At 36.4% G+C, this 17,557-nt stretch overlaps 1 protein-coding gene across 1 annotated transcript in view; it reads left to right on the top strand.

The window, feature by feature from the left end:
- LOC131153202 (protein CHROMATIN REMODELING 24) overlaps positions 1-14,492 on the top strand; it is a 72,307-nt gene extending 57,815 nt beyond the window's left edge. Inside the window, exons 19-22 of the mRNA XM_058105356.1 lie at positions 2,322-2,450; positions 13,792-13,860; positions 13,956-14,088; positions 14,214-14,492. Of these exons, the coding sequence (XP_057961339.1) occupies positions 2,322-2,450; positions 13,792-13,860; positions 13,956-14,088; positions 14,214-14,357 (475 nt within the window). The 3' untranslated portion in view covers positions 14,358-14,492. The remainder of the gene's footprint in view (positions 1-2,321; positions 2,451-13,791; positions 13,861-13,955; positions 14,089-14,213) is intronic.
- The last annotated feature ends 3,065 nt before the right edge of the window (positions 14,493-17,557 follow it).

Genomic DNA, 17,557 nt, shown 5'->3' with positions numbered 1-17,557 from the left:
TTGTTTAAGGATTTGCGAAAGTGGAAAAAGGCCACCTAAGTGAACAACAAAAGAAGAAATGGAATCATCCTATCTTGAGCCCAAGTGGAAAAGTTGTGGGATAGGTGGCAAAAGCTACATTCCCCAACCAAGGATCTTTTCAAGAACAGATATTACTACCTCTTTTAACTAGGACTTTAATAGGAAATGAAGAGGGGATAACTCTTAGAGATAGCTTTCCACGGACTCTTTGAAGAACATCTAAACCTCAAATTAGTGCCCCATCCATTCTTGTTTATTCCATACTTAATTTTAGCAACTAAATGCCACAAGGAAGAATTCTTCAGTGGAAACTGCCAGCGCCATTTAGCAAAAAGAGTTGTGTTTTTAGACACCAAATTACCTATACCCAAACGACCCTCCTATTTAGACCTAACCACCACTCCCCAACTAACCAAATGATCCCTAAAACCTCCTGCCCTTGACCAAAAGAAGCCCCTCAGTATCTTCTCAATCTTACTAGAAAACCCTACTAGAATCTTGAAAATAAAAAGAAATTATAGGGGGATGCTAGAAAGACGAGCTTGGATGATTGCTATTCTGCCACCAAGAGGAAAAAAAGAGCACCTTTCCCACCATCCAATCTGTTAGAAACCCCTACCACAACAAGATCCCAAAATCTTTACAACCCCACCACCCCCACCCCCCACAAAAAAAAGGAACCTCAAAATAGGACAGCGACCAATCCAAAACACTATAACCCACCTTTGCAAATAACACCTTTACACTCTCGACAGGAAAATTGATAGCTGCAATATTGCTCTTCCCCATATTAATCTTAATTCCGAAAACCTTCACGAAAATGTGAAGGAGACCCAAAATAATCAATTGGGGGGGGGGGGGGGGGTCTATGATTCTCTAAAATGAAGATAGTATCATCGGCAAAGTGAAGATGTGACACCCTGAACTCCTCTTTCCCCATCACCAAACCTTTCACCAAATCTCTAACCACTACTCTATCCACTATCCTACTTAAAATATCAGCCACTAAAACAAACAAAAACAGGGAAAGAGGGTCACCTTTTCTAATCCCTCTCGTAGCCTTAAACCAAGATTTAGGCTTGCCAAATGAGTAATTCATATTATACAAACAACCTCTAATAAAACACCACCATCTCTCACCAAACCCCTTCCTCACAAAGAAGATCACTCTATTCACTCTATCATCAGCTTTCTCAAAATCCAACTTAGAAGATGATTCCTTTTTTCTTCCTTCTTCGAATATCCTCAACAACCTCATCGACAACCATAATGGCAACCCACGGTTTGCGCCCCCGCTCCCGCCCAAAAAAAATCGCAACACACATACACAACAAACACACTTAGAGCTTTATAGAGAGTCCTATCAAGCACCACGCTCAATCTATTAGCTAAAAATTTAGTGATGATTTTATAAACATTGGAAACTAAGTAATAGGTCTACAATATCTTGATGAATTTATTCTTCTTCGGCATAAGAGTTATGAAAGTGGAATTGATGCTCTTATTTAAAATCCCATTCCCATGAAACTTTTTAATAACCTTCAGCAAATCAGCCTTAACCTCCTCCCAAAAATATTGGAAGAACGCCATATTAAAACTGTTAGTTCCTAAAGCTCTATCCCTCTCCATCCCAAAATCCATTTCGCTCACTTCCTTTCCTCAAAAGGTTTGTCCAACCAAACCAACTCTTCACAAGACGAAGGTTCCCAATCTAATCCTTTAACCATCAATCTAGTGTTATGTTATCACCTTGATAACAATAATAGCTATCATCGCGACTAACAAGACAAAGAGTAGTCTGTTCTGTAGAAAATACTAACTAATACTTCACTGATGCATTGCAGTTGTCTTTAATATTTTAAAGTTGATATTAAGGTGCTTCTTCATAACATTCTTCCACTAGATGAGACTTGATTTTCTAGTGTCCTTTTTCTTCTGATCTAGATTATGGTCCTTGTCATAATTATTCTTTAGAATGCCGGATAAATTAACCAATTCTTTATTCTTTAGTAAAATCATTCACCTCATATACCATGTATATTGGTTGTGCGCATCATCATAACTCCGTATATTGGTTGATTGATTTAGTGGATCTCTATTTATCATAAAAAAAGTGATCGTGTGACATGGCCTGCATATTGATTGTACACAATTTTTACTGTGAAAACTTTGCATTTGAATTAAGTTGATCTCTATCCATCTTTTTTTCGCTGACAATGAGCGAGTACCATCTCAATAATATTAGATTTTTTACTTAATTTTCCTATTCAATTCAGTCATCACTTTCTTGATGCCTACAGGGATGGCTTTCTGACTGCGCACATAAAGTTCCTAGAAACTTTGGGAATAGCAGGAGTTAGTCACCACAGTTTGCTCTTCTCAAAGGCAGCTGCTGCACCAATTTCAAGGGAGGAAGAGGAAGAGATAAGGTAACACACTTTCTATTTTTATTTTTTATTTTTTATTTTCAAAACTCTGGTGTTTAGCATAGTGCATTAAGTGATACAATAAAGCTATATTTCTAGATTTTTTTATTCTTCTATTTGTTCATTCATCTTCAGATTTTTTCTTTTAGAATAAAGGCCAAAAAGGGGTAGGCTGGTGCAGAAAGCTCCTGCTTATGCAGGGTTCAAGGAAGGGCTGGCCAGGTCTATGGTTTGCACTCGATGCCTTGAACTTGTGAGCTCTGGGTTACAACTCTATTGTTGCACGAAGTTTTGGATGTAGAACTAGAAGAGAAAGTGAGGGCATGGAGAGAAGAGACTTGAATGGGAAAGTTATTTTGTGTTCTATAAGAAACAAATTTATTTAATCATTTTTTTTCTTGTCAAGAAAGAATGCTTAAATATTTTCAAAAGTTATGCACAATAAAGCTAATAGAGCACATAATTTTCGTGAATTTTATCTTTGCATTCAGTTGAAGGATCTAGGTTATGTGCATACCACATCCTTTCTTACTTGATGAACAAGAAGAGAAAGTTTTTTTGTTGGGGGGGGGGGGGGGGGGAGAGAAGAGAAAACCCAAGAGGGAAAGTTACTAGCAATGAGAACGTAAAACCCCATTGATCACAATTGATTAAATTTATGGGCGAATTTACATCCACAAAGAAGCAAGGTATAAAAAAAGAAAAAGAAATAAAGATAGAAATAACAAAATACTTGAATCAAAAGGGTTAACTCTAATTTTTTAGTTTTACATGTAAGCCTCTTCATAATTCGTTGTTTTTTGTAATTCTTTAAAAAAAGTTAGACAGAGGTTACCAGGAGTAATCCTCAAAAGACAAACACCATCTTAAGCAGATTTCTCTTCATTGGAAAAACTACCATGACAATAACGACAATTTAGGTGAAGCAATGATCTCATCTTCAAAGTTAATTCTCCACATTCAACAAGTTTAATATGGCAAGGCAACTTTCCCCTTGAAGATCATTCCCTTTGGCATAAAGCGATTAGAAGTATTGGTTGGGTGAGAACTAGAGAGGTACCAATGTTGGTTGGCAATGTTTATTGGTGGGTCCATGGAGATCTATTTATGAGATTTATCATTTATTCATTATCGCATCAAATTTGGTGTTGGTGGGGAGGGGCTCTCAGGTTTGTTTTTTGAAGACTCATGGTTGGGGAATGATGTTCTATCTACATCTTTACATCATCTCTTTCGATTGAGCTTTGGGGTAAGGATAATATGATTTCCTTCTTTGTGGTTGATTCAGTTAGCCCTCTTGTTTCCTGGAGTGTTAATTTCAGAAGACTTCTAAATGATAGATAACTAATGGAACTTTCCTCCTTGTTGTCGTCATTGAACAATTGTCATCTTTCTTCAGCTAGGGATATTTGTTCTTGGGCTTTGGATCATTCTGGGGTGTATTCTTGTACATCAATTTTTGAATTTTTGACCCTTTCCAACTCTTGTTTCCTTTATATTCATCTACTCGGAAGGTCAAGGCTCCCCTAAAAAATTAAGTCTTTTTATTTGGCTGATTGTGCTTAATAAAATTAATGCTAATAACATGTTGCAGATCTGGTGACCATTGAAGGCCTTACCTCCAGATGTTTGTGTGCTTTGCTTTTTAAATTCTGATGCATCACATCTGTTTTTACACTGATTATGATTGGAGAATCTGGAATAAATTATTTGGTGTGATGTGAGAAACTTGGGTTTGCTGGTGTTGGTGGAGGGAATGTTGGCTTTTTCTTTTGAGGCCTTTGGAAAAAGGAAGGATGAGGTTGCCACATTGGAAATGCAGTATTTTTGTAGTGTTGTGTGGATTATGGGTGGAGCTTAATGTACAGATTTTTTCAGTGAAAAAATTGAATTGGCAGCTGGTCTGGGAGAAGATTCAATACTTGGCCTCATTATGGTGTGTTGGCTTTGGAGGCTTAAGGGAGTTGGTCTATTTGAAGTGCAGTGAGAATGGAGGAGTTTTTCTTTGATTTTTCCTAGTCTTTATTTGTTTTTAGTTTACTTCTTCTTGTTTAATCCAAAATTTTGACGGGAGATGTCTGATTCTCCTCTTTGTAAATTCTTCTCTCATTATTGAAATCTCTTTTTTTTTTTTTTTTTGTTATAAAGAAGAAAAGAAAATGTCATGACAATTGACGCATGACCAATGTCCAATGCTCTACTTAATTTTGATTCATGGTTGCCTTTATAGGCTTAAGATGCTAAGAGAATGAGAAATCTACATATAGAATATGAAATAAAATATTTACTACTTTGTTGGGGAATTATTTGGTGATCATGCCAAGAGTTAGAAAGAGTCTCCATTTGAGTAAGTAGAGTTTCTTTATTTAGGTCCTTTTAATTGTTTGCTTGATTGTTGAGCCCCAACTTCAATGAGCATTTTTTGAATGTTTCATAACTTGCATTATCTTATATGGTGTATGTGTCCTTGAGCCTAAGCCCTATATCTCAAAGCCACATAAAGTTCACTAAAACCCCCAAAAATCACTCTAAAGCTATAGCCTTCTTCGAGATAGTTGTTGCTTGAAGCCTTTAAGTATAATAAAGTTGCGATTCGACAAAATAAGTAAAATTGTCTCGAAGTAAAGAAAGGAAAATGAAATTAATTCCCATGTTGTACTGTGTTAATTTCCTCCAAATGAAGAAAGAACTCGACCTTGAGTTAAATAGGACATGTACACTAGCTAACATTAGTAATGCCCCTCCATGTTCATCCCCAAAATACTCAAGTGCGGGTATCATTAATTGAGCTTTCTCCAGTCTTTGGCATGTCTTCTTTATCTTTAGTGTATTCATCACAATAACTTGAATCCTCTTACAAGAGGATTTCTGTGTTTTTGGTTTTCATTCACCTAATTTTTCATTGTAGTTAGATTCTTAATTGAGAAATTGGGAGGCCAGTTTACTTCTAGTGTGGAGTGTTATGATAGATTTATTAGGGCATGTGTACGTCGTGGTTTTCCTTTGAGTCAATGCTATGTTTAGCTGGTAGGTGGGAGATTACCATTTTGTGACTAGCCATTTAGAATCTTTGGGTAGGTTTTTTGTGTTGTAGTGTTTGGGAGGATGCATTTCGTAGTATCTTAGAGGAGATCTTTGTTAGGCCAGTCTCGGACCATTTCCCCCTCATTTTAGATCCGTCTAGTGTTTGATGGGGACCCATTCCATTCCATTTGAAAATATGTAGCTTTCTTATCCTCTCTCTCTCTCTCTCTCTCTCTCTCTCTCTCTCTCTCTCTCTCTCTCTCTCTCTCTCTCTTCTTTATTTATTTATTTGTGTTTTTGGTAAAGGAATCTTAGGGTACTATTTTGTTTGAGGGGTGGAAGGGTTTATATTTATGAAGAGGTTGAAAGCTTTAGAGGCAGTCTTGAAATGTTGGAATAAGTCTGTAGTGATGTGTAGATTAGGAAGTATGCGATTTTGGAGGAGATGGAGGATATTGATCATTTGGAGGATTTGGGTGATATTTCATAGGAAATAGCTCATAGAAGAACATCTGTAAGAATGGTTTTTAGGCTTTGTTGTTAAAAGAGGAGGTGAGTTGAAGATGAAAGGTTTAGTTCAAATAGGCTGAGGAAGGGAATTGTTATTGTCAAAGTATTGTGTAAATGGCCGAATGATTTGGCCTTGAGTTCTGTATATTGTATATAGACTTTATAAGAATGCTATACATGAAAAGTAAATAAGATGTAGCATGATTCTAGCCGTATACATGTAAACTATAATCTGTCAAGCCCTATACATGTGAACTAAATATATGCTAGCTGTACAAAATAATGAATTGAAAAATAAGGAAATAATTGTGGTCTGAAGTAAGGAAAGAAATCTTTTGCTTTGCTGTATGCTGTTCCGTTGACAGCCCCCCTCAAATTGATGCAGGTTGATCAACAAGCATCACTTAGGAAGCATTGTCGATGATGAGTGAGAGCATTGGTGAAGATATTCGCAATTTGTAATTCAATGGAAATGTGTGGAAGAGTGATAACATGAGCTTCAAATGCTTCATGGATAGAGTGACCATCAACTTCAATATGCTTTGTATGCTTATGATAGACAGGATTGGCCGTGATCTGGATAGCACTCGTATTATCGACATGTAGAGGTGTAGGATCGGTCTCAGAAAAATCTAGCTCAGCAAGCAAACCTCGAAGCCAAATAATTTCAGAACAAGCAAGAGACATAGCCCGGTATTCAGATTTTGTCGATGACTTTGAAACTCTATCTTGCTTCTTACCCTTCCAAGAGATCAATGCATCACCTAAGAAACACACACCAACTAGTGATGGAGCTACGTGTATCCGCACAACCAGCCCAATTAGCAATGCTATGAGCAGCAAGGCGAGTAGAATTGCCTACAAGGAAGAATAAACCAGGAAGAATTCCTTGAACTTGATCTCCGTTAGTTGATCAACTAAGTCTCTTAAATTTTGTGACCTTTCTTTCTCATTCTGTTATTTAGGATCTTTGACCAAAGAAGAGAATTTGTGGAGGGCTTGAGAAGGATGGCTTGTACTATTTCGATGGTGGTCATGGTGGGTCCAACCTTTTTTTTTGATCTGAAAATTATAATTATAAGACCATATGGATATGTACAGTGTCACTGGGCATACCCAGGAAGGGGACAACAAACTCCCAGACAAGCACCTGCAAAGCAGTACAATCAGAAAGCCACACAAGGCTCAGATCAACTACAACTCAATACATCAAAAACTTGGGCATACCCAGGGGCCAAGGCCTGGTTGACAAACATTCATCAACTCAGTCAATTGAAGGATAACTAATCCACCAAAGGATACAATCAAAACCTGGGCACCCCAGGGATCAAGGAGCATCCAAATAGGGAAATTTATCATAAACAATTCTATAAACGTGGGTTTGAACAACTTTGATGATGGTCTCTGGATGGGTCACAATTCCCTCAAACTTTCTCTTGTTCCTAACTTGCCAAAGGCAGCAAACCATGATGGCAAGGCAGGCCTTCTTAGCAACAGCCTGAACTCCTGTGCCCCTGGCCTCTCTATGAAGCCACTTGAAAGCAGATTTAATTGTAATCATGGATCTTCTAAGGTCCATCCAGCGTGTAATGTATCTCCACACAATCAAGGAGAACCTGCATTTGAAAAACAGATGGTCAATGGATTCAATTTCAGAATTACCAAAAACACATTATTGGTCCAATCCATCCACATAAAATTTATCACTTGTCAGCAGCTTTCCTTTTGCAACAAGCCACAAGATAAATGAGTGCTTCAGTAAACAACATTTCTTCCAAACAATAGCATGCCAAGGGACTTTGGTACCCCTGTTTCTCCAGAAATGATAGGCTTTAGAGCAGTTAAACTGCTCACCTACGGTCCACTGTCTCGCCAGCTCCTAAGCCCCTTCTGGATTTCCACAATGCTGCAGAATCCCATTTTTAATCTCAATTATTTTCTTGAAAAGGGGTGAGTCTTCATTTCTTGCTGAAACACCCCATAAGCTGCCCCCTCTCAAATAGACATGACTAATCCACTTGGACCACATTGAGTCTTTTTTCATATGGATGTTCCACAGAGCCTTAGTAAGAAAAGCTCTGTTCCAGATTTTGAGGTCGAATACCCCCAGACCCCCTTCTTCCTTTGGTAGACAAACCTCCCTCCAGGCCACAAGAGGCCTTCTCCTTTCCCCCAGGCTCCCATAGGAAGGATCTACATAACTTGACCACATGAGCCAACACACATTTTAGAATTGGAAAAATTGCAAGTCAAGAACAGTTTGCTCCCTGAATAACAGAATTCAAAAGTTCCAGTTTTCCAGCATAGGAGGGGGAATTCCCAGACCAGGAGCCAATAAGACTGGAGATCTTGCAAACCAGAGGAGAGTAGTGCATTGAATTCAAACGAGTGGATACCAAAGGGATGCCCAAGTACTTGAAAGGAAAATCCCCTTTTGAAAAACTTGTCAGATCTTTAATGGACTCTAGGTCAGACCCATTAACACCTGCAGCATGCATGTTAGACTTGAGGATACTTGCTTTAAGACCAGAGCAATCAGAAAACAACCCCAGGCAGTCCATTATTGACTTAACTGAAGAGTAGTCTCCCCTAGCAAACATATTGAGGTCATCAGCAAAGGCTAAATGAGTGATCTTTAATTTACCACATTTGGGATGACAACTGAAATCAGGATTGCCTTCAAGAGACTTCAGTAATATCAAAAGGTATTCCAAAAAAATCACAAACAGGAGGGGTGAAAGTGGATCCCCTTGTTAAGCCCTTGTTACCTTCAAAAAGACGAAACAAAACCGCATTCAAGGAAAGTGAGTAAGATGTTGTTGAGACACATTGCATTATCCCGCCCACCATGGTCAGTGGAAAGTTAAGGTGCACTAACATTTCTTTCAAAAATTCCATGAAACAGAATCATAGGCCTTTTTGAGATCAATTTAAAGCATGCACCTTGGGGAGATCCATTTCCTTGCATACTTTCTAACCAATTCTTGAACAAGGTATATATTTTCAGTCATATACCTTTGCTTAATGAAAGCAGACCGAGCACTGTTTACCAACACCTCCAGACAAGGCTTAATTCAATTGGCAATAATCTTTGCTATTACTTTATTCACCACATTGCAACATGAGATAGGCCTGTAGTCTTAGACTGAGTTGGCATGCTGTGACTTGGCAATCAACACAATAGTAGTCCGATTAATCTTTTTTAGGAGCCTCTCATTCCTGAAATTATTTAACAGCCATTGTAAAATCCTTCCCTATAGTACTCCATGCCTTCTTGAAGAAATAGGAAGTATACCCATCCGGCCCAGGGGATCTATCCTCCCCAATGCCAAAAAGAGCATCTTTTATCTCCTCATCTGTAATAACATCCACTGTTTTCCTTGCTTGATCACAATTCAAAATAGGGCAACAAGATATGACCCTAGGTTCTATAGAGGAACATACATTTTTTGACCCCAGTAGATCCTTGTAGAACTCTAAAAAATTCCTCAGTTACTTCTTGCTGAGACTTAGTTCTTTCACCATTGCCCTTAGTATCAGAAACTATTTGATTCCTGGCCATATGCCTTTTCATTATGGCATGAAAAAAGGCAATGCTTCTGTCACTATTTTTGAGGAACTTACTCTTCGCTTGTTGTGCAAGAAAACTTCTGTTTGCCCCATCTAATCTGACAGCAATCTCCCATTTAGTTGAGACTAATCTCTGAAGCTCTTCACTCCCAGGGGCGTCATGAAGCTTTTGTTGGGCACTCTTTAGATCATCATGAGCCTTTGCTGCCCTAGTGGAGATGTGAGCATAATGAGTGGCATTTAGGGCTTTCAAGGACCTCTTATGGGCCAACAACTTCTGAGTAAGGCAAAATAGTTTACATCCCTCCACTCTGCTCCTCCAGGGGTCCTTAACCACATCCACAAAACTACAGTGCTGTGCCCACATGTTGAAAAATTTAAATGGCCTTCTTCCCAAATCATCTTTTTCAAGTAGAGAGACAACACATGAAGCATGATTAGAAATAATCCCAGGTAGTTGGAAAGAAGCATGAGCATTCATCTCAGCCTGAGTCCAAGCATTAACCACAGCCCTATCTAATTTACACCAGGTTTTCCTGTTGGTCCAGGTTAGGAAGCAACCAGAAGAACCCAAATCAGAAAGTCCACAATCTGAAAAACACTCAATCATGTCATATGGCTTCCTCAATTTCTACTCATCGTGTTTTTCTTTATCAGTGGCTTGTTCGTTTGGGTCATCCATCCTTTCAAAACTACAAGAAGTTTTTCCTATGTTCAAGTCTGTTTTTTATTTTGAGTGTTTTGCGTGTTGGTTGGGAAAGCATATTAGGACATCTTTTCCGTGCAGAGTCAAGCCTCTTAATAAATATTTGTTTTTTCTCTTGTTTAATAAGGTATTTTGGGTCTGTAGAGCTAAGAATTTGATTTGTCATCAGTATTTTGTGTCCTTTGTGGATGATTTTTCGTGTATGACCTGGATATATTTTTTTTTCAGAAGATGGTTCTGAATTTTGAATCTATTTACTCAATTCTACCAAGAAATATAAACTCAGTTTGGCTTTGATATTCAAATTTTTTGATCTGATAATGTACTTGAATTTGTTCAAAATGAGCTTTACTCTTTTTGCTTGGCCAAAAGGATTATTCATCAAACATCATGTATAATGCCCCTCAGCCTAATGGCTTGGCTGAATGCAAAAATAGACATTCACTTGACTAGAATGGTCACTACATCTTCATATTCATGTTCCTAAAACTTTTTTGATCGATGCTCTTCTTACAACCTGTTTAATGCTCTAGGGGAACAAATTCCCTTCCCTATCTTGTACCCAGAAACATACATGTTTTGTGGCTCGTGTCTTGTTTTATTCATATTCCATATATTGTTCAAGACAAGTTCTCTCGTGCTATTTGTTGTGTTTCTTTGTTGGGTACTTGAGAACATAGAAAAGATATAGATGTTATGATCCCCTCACTCGTAGGAAATATGATTGTGTTGATGTCGCTTTTTTTGAGGGGAACCCAATTTTTCTAGTGTCGGGTCCTCCTCTATATTGATTCCATAAATGATTTATGGTACCCCTCTCATGTTCCTCCTGTCCCTATCCTTATACCTCTTAAGAAATATTCTGGCCCTCTTCCAAACTCATTAGTTGCCGATCTGGAGAAACAATTGAAGGTTTATGAATGACGGAAAGCAAGCACATACATCACTACCACCATGTAGGAACCTCCTATACCGATGACTATTTTGACTTCTAGTTCTGGTGATCCATTCCAATGTGACTTGAATTTGTCCATTGCTCACTAGAAAGGTACTCTAACATGTACTTAGCGATCCTTAATTGCTTAACCTTTCGCTTATTATGTTTCAATTCTTCACCTTCCTGGTTCTATGCGTCCTTTTGCCTTGTCTCTTTTCTCAGTTTCTATCCATTCCTTCCATGTTAAAGCGCTTGCTAACAGAAGGTGGAATCAAGCAATGGATGTAAAAATGGATGCCTTTACCACTCAAGGGACATGGTGGATCTTCCTCCTGGTAAAGAGTTGGTTAGGTGTCTTTTGGTCTACATCAAATATCTTCCTGTTAGCTCTATCAAATGGCTTAAGGCTCGGTTGGTTCCCAATGGATACACCCTAACTTATGGTATTGGTTATTTTGAGACCTTCTCTTCAGTTGCTCAATTAAATTTTGTTCATGTATTGATTTCATTGGCAGTTAATTTTGATTGGCCCTTATGGCAGTTGTCTTCTGGTTTGGAGATTTGCAAGAGGTATACATGGAGCAACCTCCTGCATATGTTGCTTACGGGGAGGATGGTAAAGTATGCAGGTCATATAAGGCCATTTATGCTCTTAAATATTCTCAAGCCGGGTCTGAACAGTTTAATGTTGTAGTTTTTGCTTGGCTTTATCCAGTGCTGCTCTGGTCATTTGCTTTTCGTCCACAAAAAGGAGCCAGGTTTGGTACTTTTAATAGTATATGTTGATGATATCATAATCACTGGTGATGATCATAATAGGGTTGTAGATGTTAATCAGTGGCTTCAAGAAAAATTTCAAATCAAGGACTTGGCTATTTTACGTTACTTTCTTGGTATTGAGATTGTATGGTCTAGGAAACTGTTGAATATATATCAACAAAAGTATATGTTGGACTTGCTAAGTGAGACTAGTTTGTTGAGAGCTAAACCAGTTAATACTCTTAAAGACCCAAATGTGACGTTGTCTAGGGATGTTGGACTGGACTTGGAAGACAAAAGTCAATATAGGCAGTTAGTTGGCAAGTTTATCTACTTGACTGTCACTAGACCGGACATATCTTGAGTGGCGGTGGTGAATCAGTTGATGGAAAATCCCAAACAACCACATCAGAATGTTGTTTGTAGGTTTTTGCAGTATCTCAAAGGCTCTTTTGGTAAGGTTTGATATATAAATTTAACAGAAATTGTGTGACTGTGGGATATACTCTGATGCAAATTGGGCTGGATCTGTTGATTATTGAAGGTCTTCTACTAGATATTGTACATTTGTTGGAGGTAATCTTATTTCTTGGGTAGCAAGAAACAAACTACTGTACCTAGATTTTGTGCTGAAGCGGAATATCATGCTATGGCTCATACTATGAGTGAGCTTATGTGGCTGAAGTCTCATGACAAAGATGGGATTCCTTGTAATGATGCCAATGGATGTGTTTTGTGATAATCAAGTTGTAATCTATATTTCTATCTTGTGTCTCTTGAGAGCACACAGCACATAGAAGTTGATTCGTCATTTTGTGAGTGATGCTGTGTTAAAGAAGGTTGTCCAGACTCCCTTTGTGAAATCTATTGATTAGTTAGGCAATGTTTTTACGAAGCCTTTATTTAAGCTCGCCTTTTCAAATGTTTGTGGCAAGCTGGGGTTAGGTGATATTAATACACCTTGAGCTTGAGGGGAAGTATTAGGAGAGAATATTTTATTTTAATAATTAGGTTGTGTTAATGGGTGTATTTTTGTCCTTAAGACTTTTTTATTAATAGTAATATATAAGAGGCCAGATCTGGAGCTATACGTACACTCCAGATAACTAAAAAAAAATTATTTATTTTTTTTAGGCTCCAGGATACTGCTGCTTCAGTTTTTTCCTCGCATTTCCTCTTCTTATCCTCTTCTCTTCTCTCCTTCTCTTCTTCTCTCCTCCATCTCTAACTATACAATAGAACTAAAGTGCATCAAGGTACATTTAAAATTGCAAGGCGGGATCTACTCTTTTTTTTTTTTTGTCTAAAGTTTACAATTTTTTGATGAAATAATGAATTTTTTTTTAATCTTCTGCGATTCTGTTCATCTTCAGGTGGTTGCTCAATATATTAGATCTATTATATGGCTTGTTGGCAAAAAATTTAGATTATTTGTGTGCGTGTGTATATATTGTTGTATTGAGATTGCAAGGCAGGGGGTGCTGTTTTTATCCAAAATTTATAGATTCTAAATGAATTAATGAATGTTTTTAATCTTCTGTTCATCTTCAGGTGGTTAGTTAATATTATATATTTGTTGGCTTGTTGCCATTAAAGTTGGATTTTATTGTATAGTAGTTGGATTGGTATTTTTTTTTCCCCATATTTTTGTAATTTTTACATTTTCTTGAATTTTTAACAAAATAATAGAAGTATGATGTCAGCTTATGTCACGTGGTTGATTCAGACTGACTTTATTGGAAACCTGGAACTGGTTGGGCTGCTGGCAGTCCAGTTTCAATTTTTAAAACATCGATCATGACTATTTGTGACTTCTGTTTACTTAATTTTGGCTGCAGGCTAAGAGGAATTCCATTTGTCAGGCTACCATCTTCAAACTCTTCATCTGAACATAATAATGTTGATGGGTATGGCCTTGAATTCCTAAATTATAATTCCAGCATATTTACTGGTGAAACATTTCATTGTTTTCAGTAAAAGTTTTCCTGCAAAATTTAATTAGGGCTGAGCATGCATTCATTCCGAAGGATGTAAAACTGCACAGAAAAAGTCCCTCCAGGAATAGTCCAGGTACAGTAACGGAGTCGGAAATTCAATCGAAAATCAGTCGGATGACTCAAATTTTTGCAGACAAGGTATACATGCTTTTGATTTTTTAATAGTATTTGCTTATTCAAACGAGTTTTTGCACCCACAAGCACAGATACCTGTTCAACCAAACTCAGCTTAAGAAAAAATCATTTTGTGTAATAATCTTCAGGTGATTGTCTCGAAATTACCAGATAAGGGAAAGAGAATTCAAACGCAGATTGTTGAACTAACTTCAGAGCTTGAGAGGATTAAGTTGGAAAAGAACTCTGAGAAAGAAGTCATTGATTTGGATGATGTGAATGGGGAAGTTTAATTCAATTGGTATGATGGTATCGAATGCAAAGTTGTTGATCAGACAATTATTGTGCTTGAAGAGGCACGCGTTGTTGTTTAGACAAACTGGAAGTTCATATATTATAAATAAAAAGTTATTATTTTGCTTCCAGCAGTTCTCCAGTTAGCATCAGTCGGATATTAATTGATCTCTTGATTGGCTGATTTGCTGAGGCATCCAGGCTGGAAATTTATTTCATGGGGATTGGATTCATTTAGTTACACAAACATTATTGGTGTCTTTTTTTTTTAGTATTTTAAATAAAAGATGAATGCCTTTATAATCCATACCTAAAATGATTGTTGAATTTATGATTTCAATTCCCAGAATTAATTTCAAATTGCCAAATGTCACCAGGTGTTACTAGGCATGTTGGAACTCCTGTTTATTGTAACTGGAAATTTATCTTTGGAATGTATTCTTGATGCATTTTCAAAATAGCTAGTATGAGTGATCTTGAATTATATTTTAAATAATTTATGATATTTCAAGATTTCTAAATAAATCAATAAATATTATTATTAATTGATTTTATAAATTGAAGTGCAATTATTTACAAAAAGTTATATTTTTTTTGGAAATATGAAATATTAGCAGACATGATGAGGACATGCTAAGCCAAATTATAGAGTATTATATTAATATATTTTATGACAAATATTAAATTCTATTATTTATGACACCACATAGAAATCTAATTTTTTTAATTTTGTAAAAGTTCTCAATATATCACTTCTTTCATGGAATGTTAATGATTTAATGCTTTTTTTTTTTTTTTCGGAACTCAATATTGTAGTATTTTTCATTTATAAATATTATATTTAATGAATCAAATAAGGTCGTGTATGATGTATTGTGTTTACCGCATATAAAAAATAAGTGTTGAGTGAAGGTTGCCTCAGGAAAGTTTCAAACATTAAAAATTAATTTTTAATATTATACTCAATGAAGTATCATTTGCTTGTGGAGAGAAGTGGTACTGATACAAATTATTAATTCATACTCTTTGTAAGCTTACAATAGTTATATAGTGTTAGTTCATGTATACATTATGCATTGATAAACTTTTGTCATTATTTTTATTTATGATTTGATATTTATAATATTTTTACTTATATATATATATATATATATATATATATTGTTAAATGTTCCACTCGGAAGTATATAGTCCAAGAGGGGGGGTGAATGGTCTCTTTTCGCGTATTTGAGCTTTCTCTACAAAATAAAATACTTTGACAAAAATGCAAGTGATTATATCATAATATATAAAATAAAATCAAACACAAGACATAAATAAAGGAGTATAGGGAGAGAGCTTAACACCGGAGATTTAATGTGGTTGGGCACCAAGCCTACGTCTATGCCTTAGCACTAAGACAAAGATTCGACAATTCACTATAAAACTCTTTCACTGGCGGAGCAAACTTTACAACTCGGGTACCAAAGTCTACACTTGAGAACAAATCCCTATCCACTCAAAAAGAATCTTCAATAAATGGTTCACAAAGAACCTCCAACAATGAGATAATGAATAATACAAAGCAATGCTCCTCAAATAAGTAAATATGATTTACAAGCAAATCTCACACCAATATTTCAAGGATTGAATCACACAAGATAAGTGAGAGAGAATGAACACTTGTGATGAATGAACTAAGTTGCAAAATGCTAGGTTTTGTACAAAAAGATGTTTATGACTTAAGTTGTGTAAAAACCAATCAAAACCATACTAAACAAGCCTATAGACTTGTATTTATAGCCAAAACACCCAACTAGCCGTTATTGTACACTTGGGAGCAATTCCCAAAAGAAACTAGCCGTTTTCAAGCTGTTGGGATGCTTTTCACAATTCCACTCGTCGACTAGTCTACCCTACTCTTCCACTAGTCACTCTTCGACTAGTTTCCCCCACTCATCGACGAGTATCTTGACTCAGAAAAAGTCATCAACATGAAAGTTGTGATATTTTTTCTTAACTTTTCAGAGACATCAAAATCGTCATTTTTCAACTTTTCTAGAAAAAGTTATGTCTCAAATACTAAAAGGTGTTTAGGACTCAAGGTTGCACTACATTAGTTGACGACTGCTCTGTTTTTCCTTGTCAAAAAGCCTTTTAATCTCTTAAAACATTCTTGGATAAAAGTAGATGAAATATATTAAGTCTAATAAAGTTTACTACTTGTCCAAAAGAGTTTTTGTTTAAATATAAGATCTATGGTCTTATGAAAACACATTTGAAAGTTCATTTAATATCTTATATGCTTAGTATGTCCTTTATAAAAATATACTTGACTTTTTTTGAACCTGTAGGACATAAAACTCGTTTTGATACAATCAGGACTAAGTATGAAAATGTTTATAAAACCAAGATGTTTGAAAACTTGTCCCTTTAAAAGCGTATTTTTGAAGGGGCCTGCTGCGGAATAACCTTAAGATCTAGTTGTAGTGCATACGAATAACCAAAAGAAAAAACAAACCGATCTTGCATACTGGGTTAAACAAAAATTTGATCTTTCAAACCCAGATCACAATAAAAATTCGATCTTGTAAATCCTAATTACGTGATTACGATCATACTTGCGAGATCTCTCTAGTTTGATCTTGAATTTGCAAGCATGAAGAAAAATCTCGAATATGCAAGCACAAAGAGGAACTTTTGCTGACGACCAGGGATCTTATAATGTATTCCTTAAACACACCTTGCTCCATAGAGAGTGGGCTCGTCAGCGGCGGCTAGGGTTTGCTTCTCATGAAGACATTTGCCTCTGTGTGTGCGTTTTCGTCTTACCTTCGCTGCTGAATGGAGCGCGTGTATATAGGCTATAGTAGGGACCTTTGGAAAAATATAACTAGGGCTTCTAACGTAATTAATAAATCCTAATCTAACCCTGATTAATCCTTAATTACGTTAATTACAATTCATACCACTAAAAAATTATAATTGCACTTCTTGTCATATTCGAAATTAAATTTCGACCTCCTATTATTAAATGCTTATTTATCTCCCCACATAAAGATTACAGATACCAATCAATTAAATTAAATTATTAAAAATTTAATTAATTAACATATTAATTCCCTGAGACCTTCCACTTAACTTATTTGATGTGTCAAATTCAAAATCCACCTGTAGGGTTTGACACAATCAAAACTTACAAGCTTCCTCAGGGGGGGTA

This window comes from Malania oleifera, chromosome 1 (assembly GCF_029873635.1).
Source record: "Malania oleifera isolate guangnan ecotype guangnan chromosome 1, ASM2987363v1, whole genome shotgun sequence".
In the NCBI taxonomy this organism is placed as follows: Eukaryota; Viridiplantae; Streptophyta; class Magnoliopsida; order Santalales; family Ximeniaceae; genus Malania; species Malania oleifera.
This window is presented reverse-complemented; position numbering and strand designations above follow the sequence as displayed.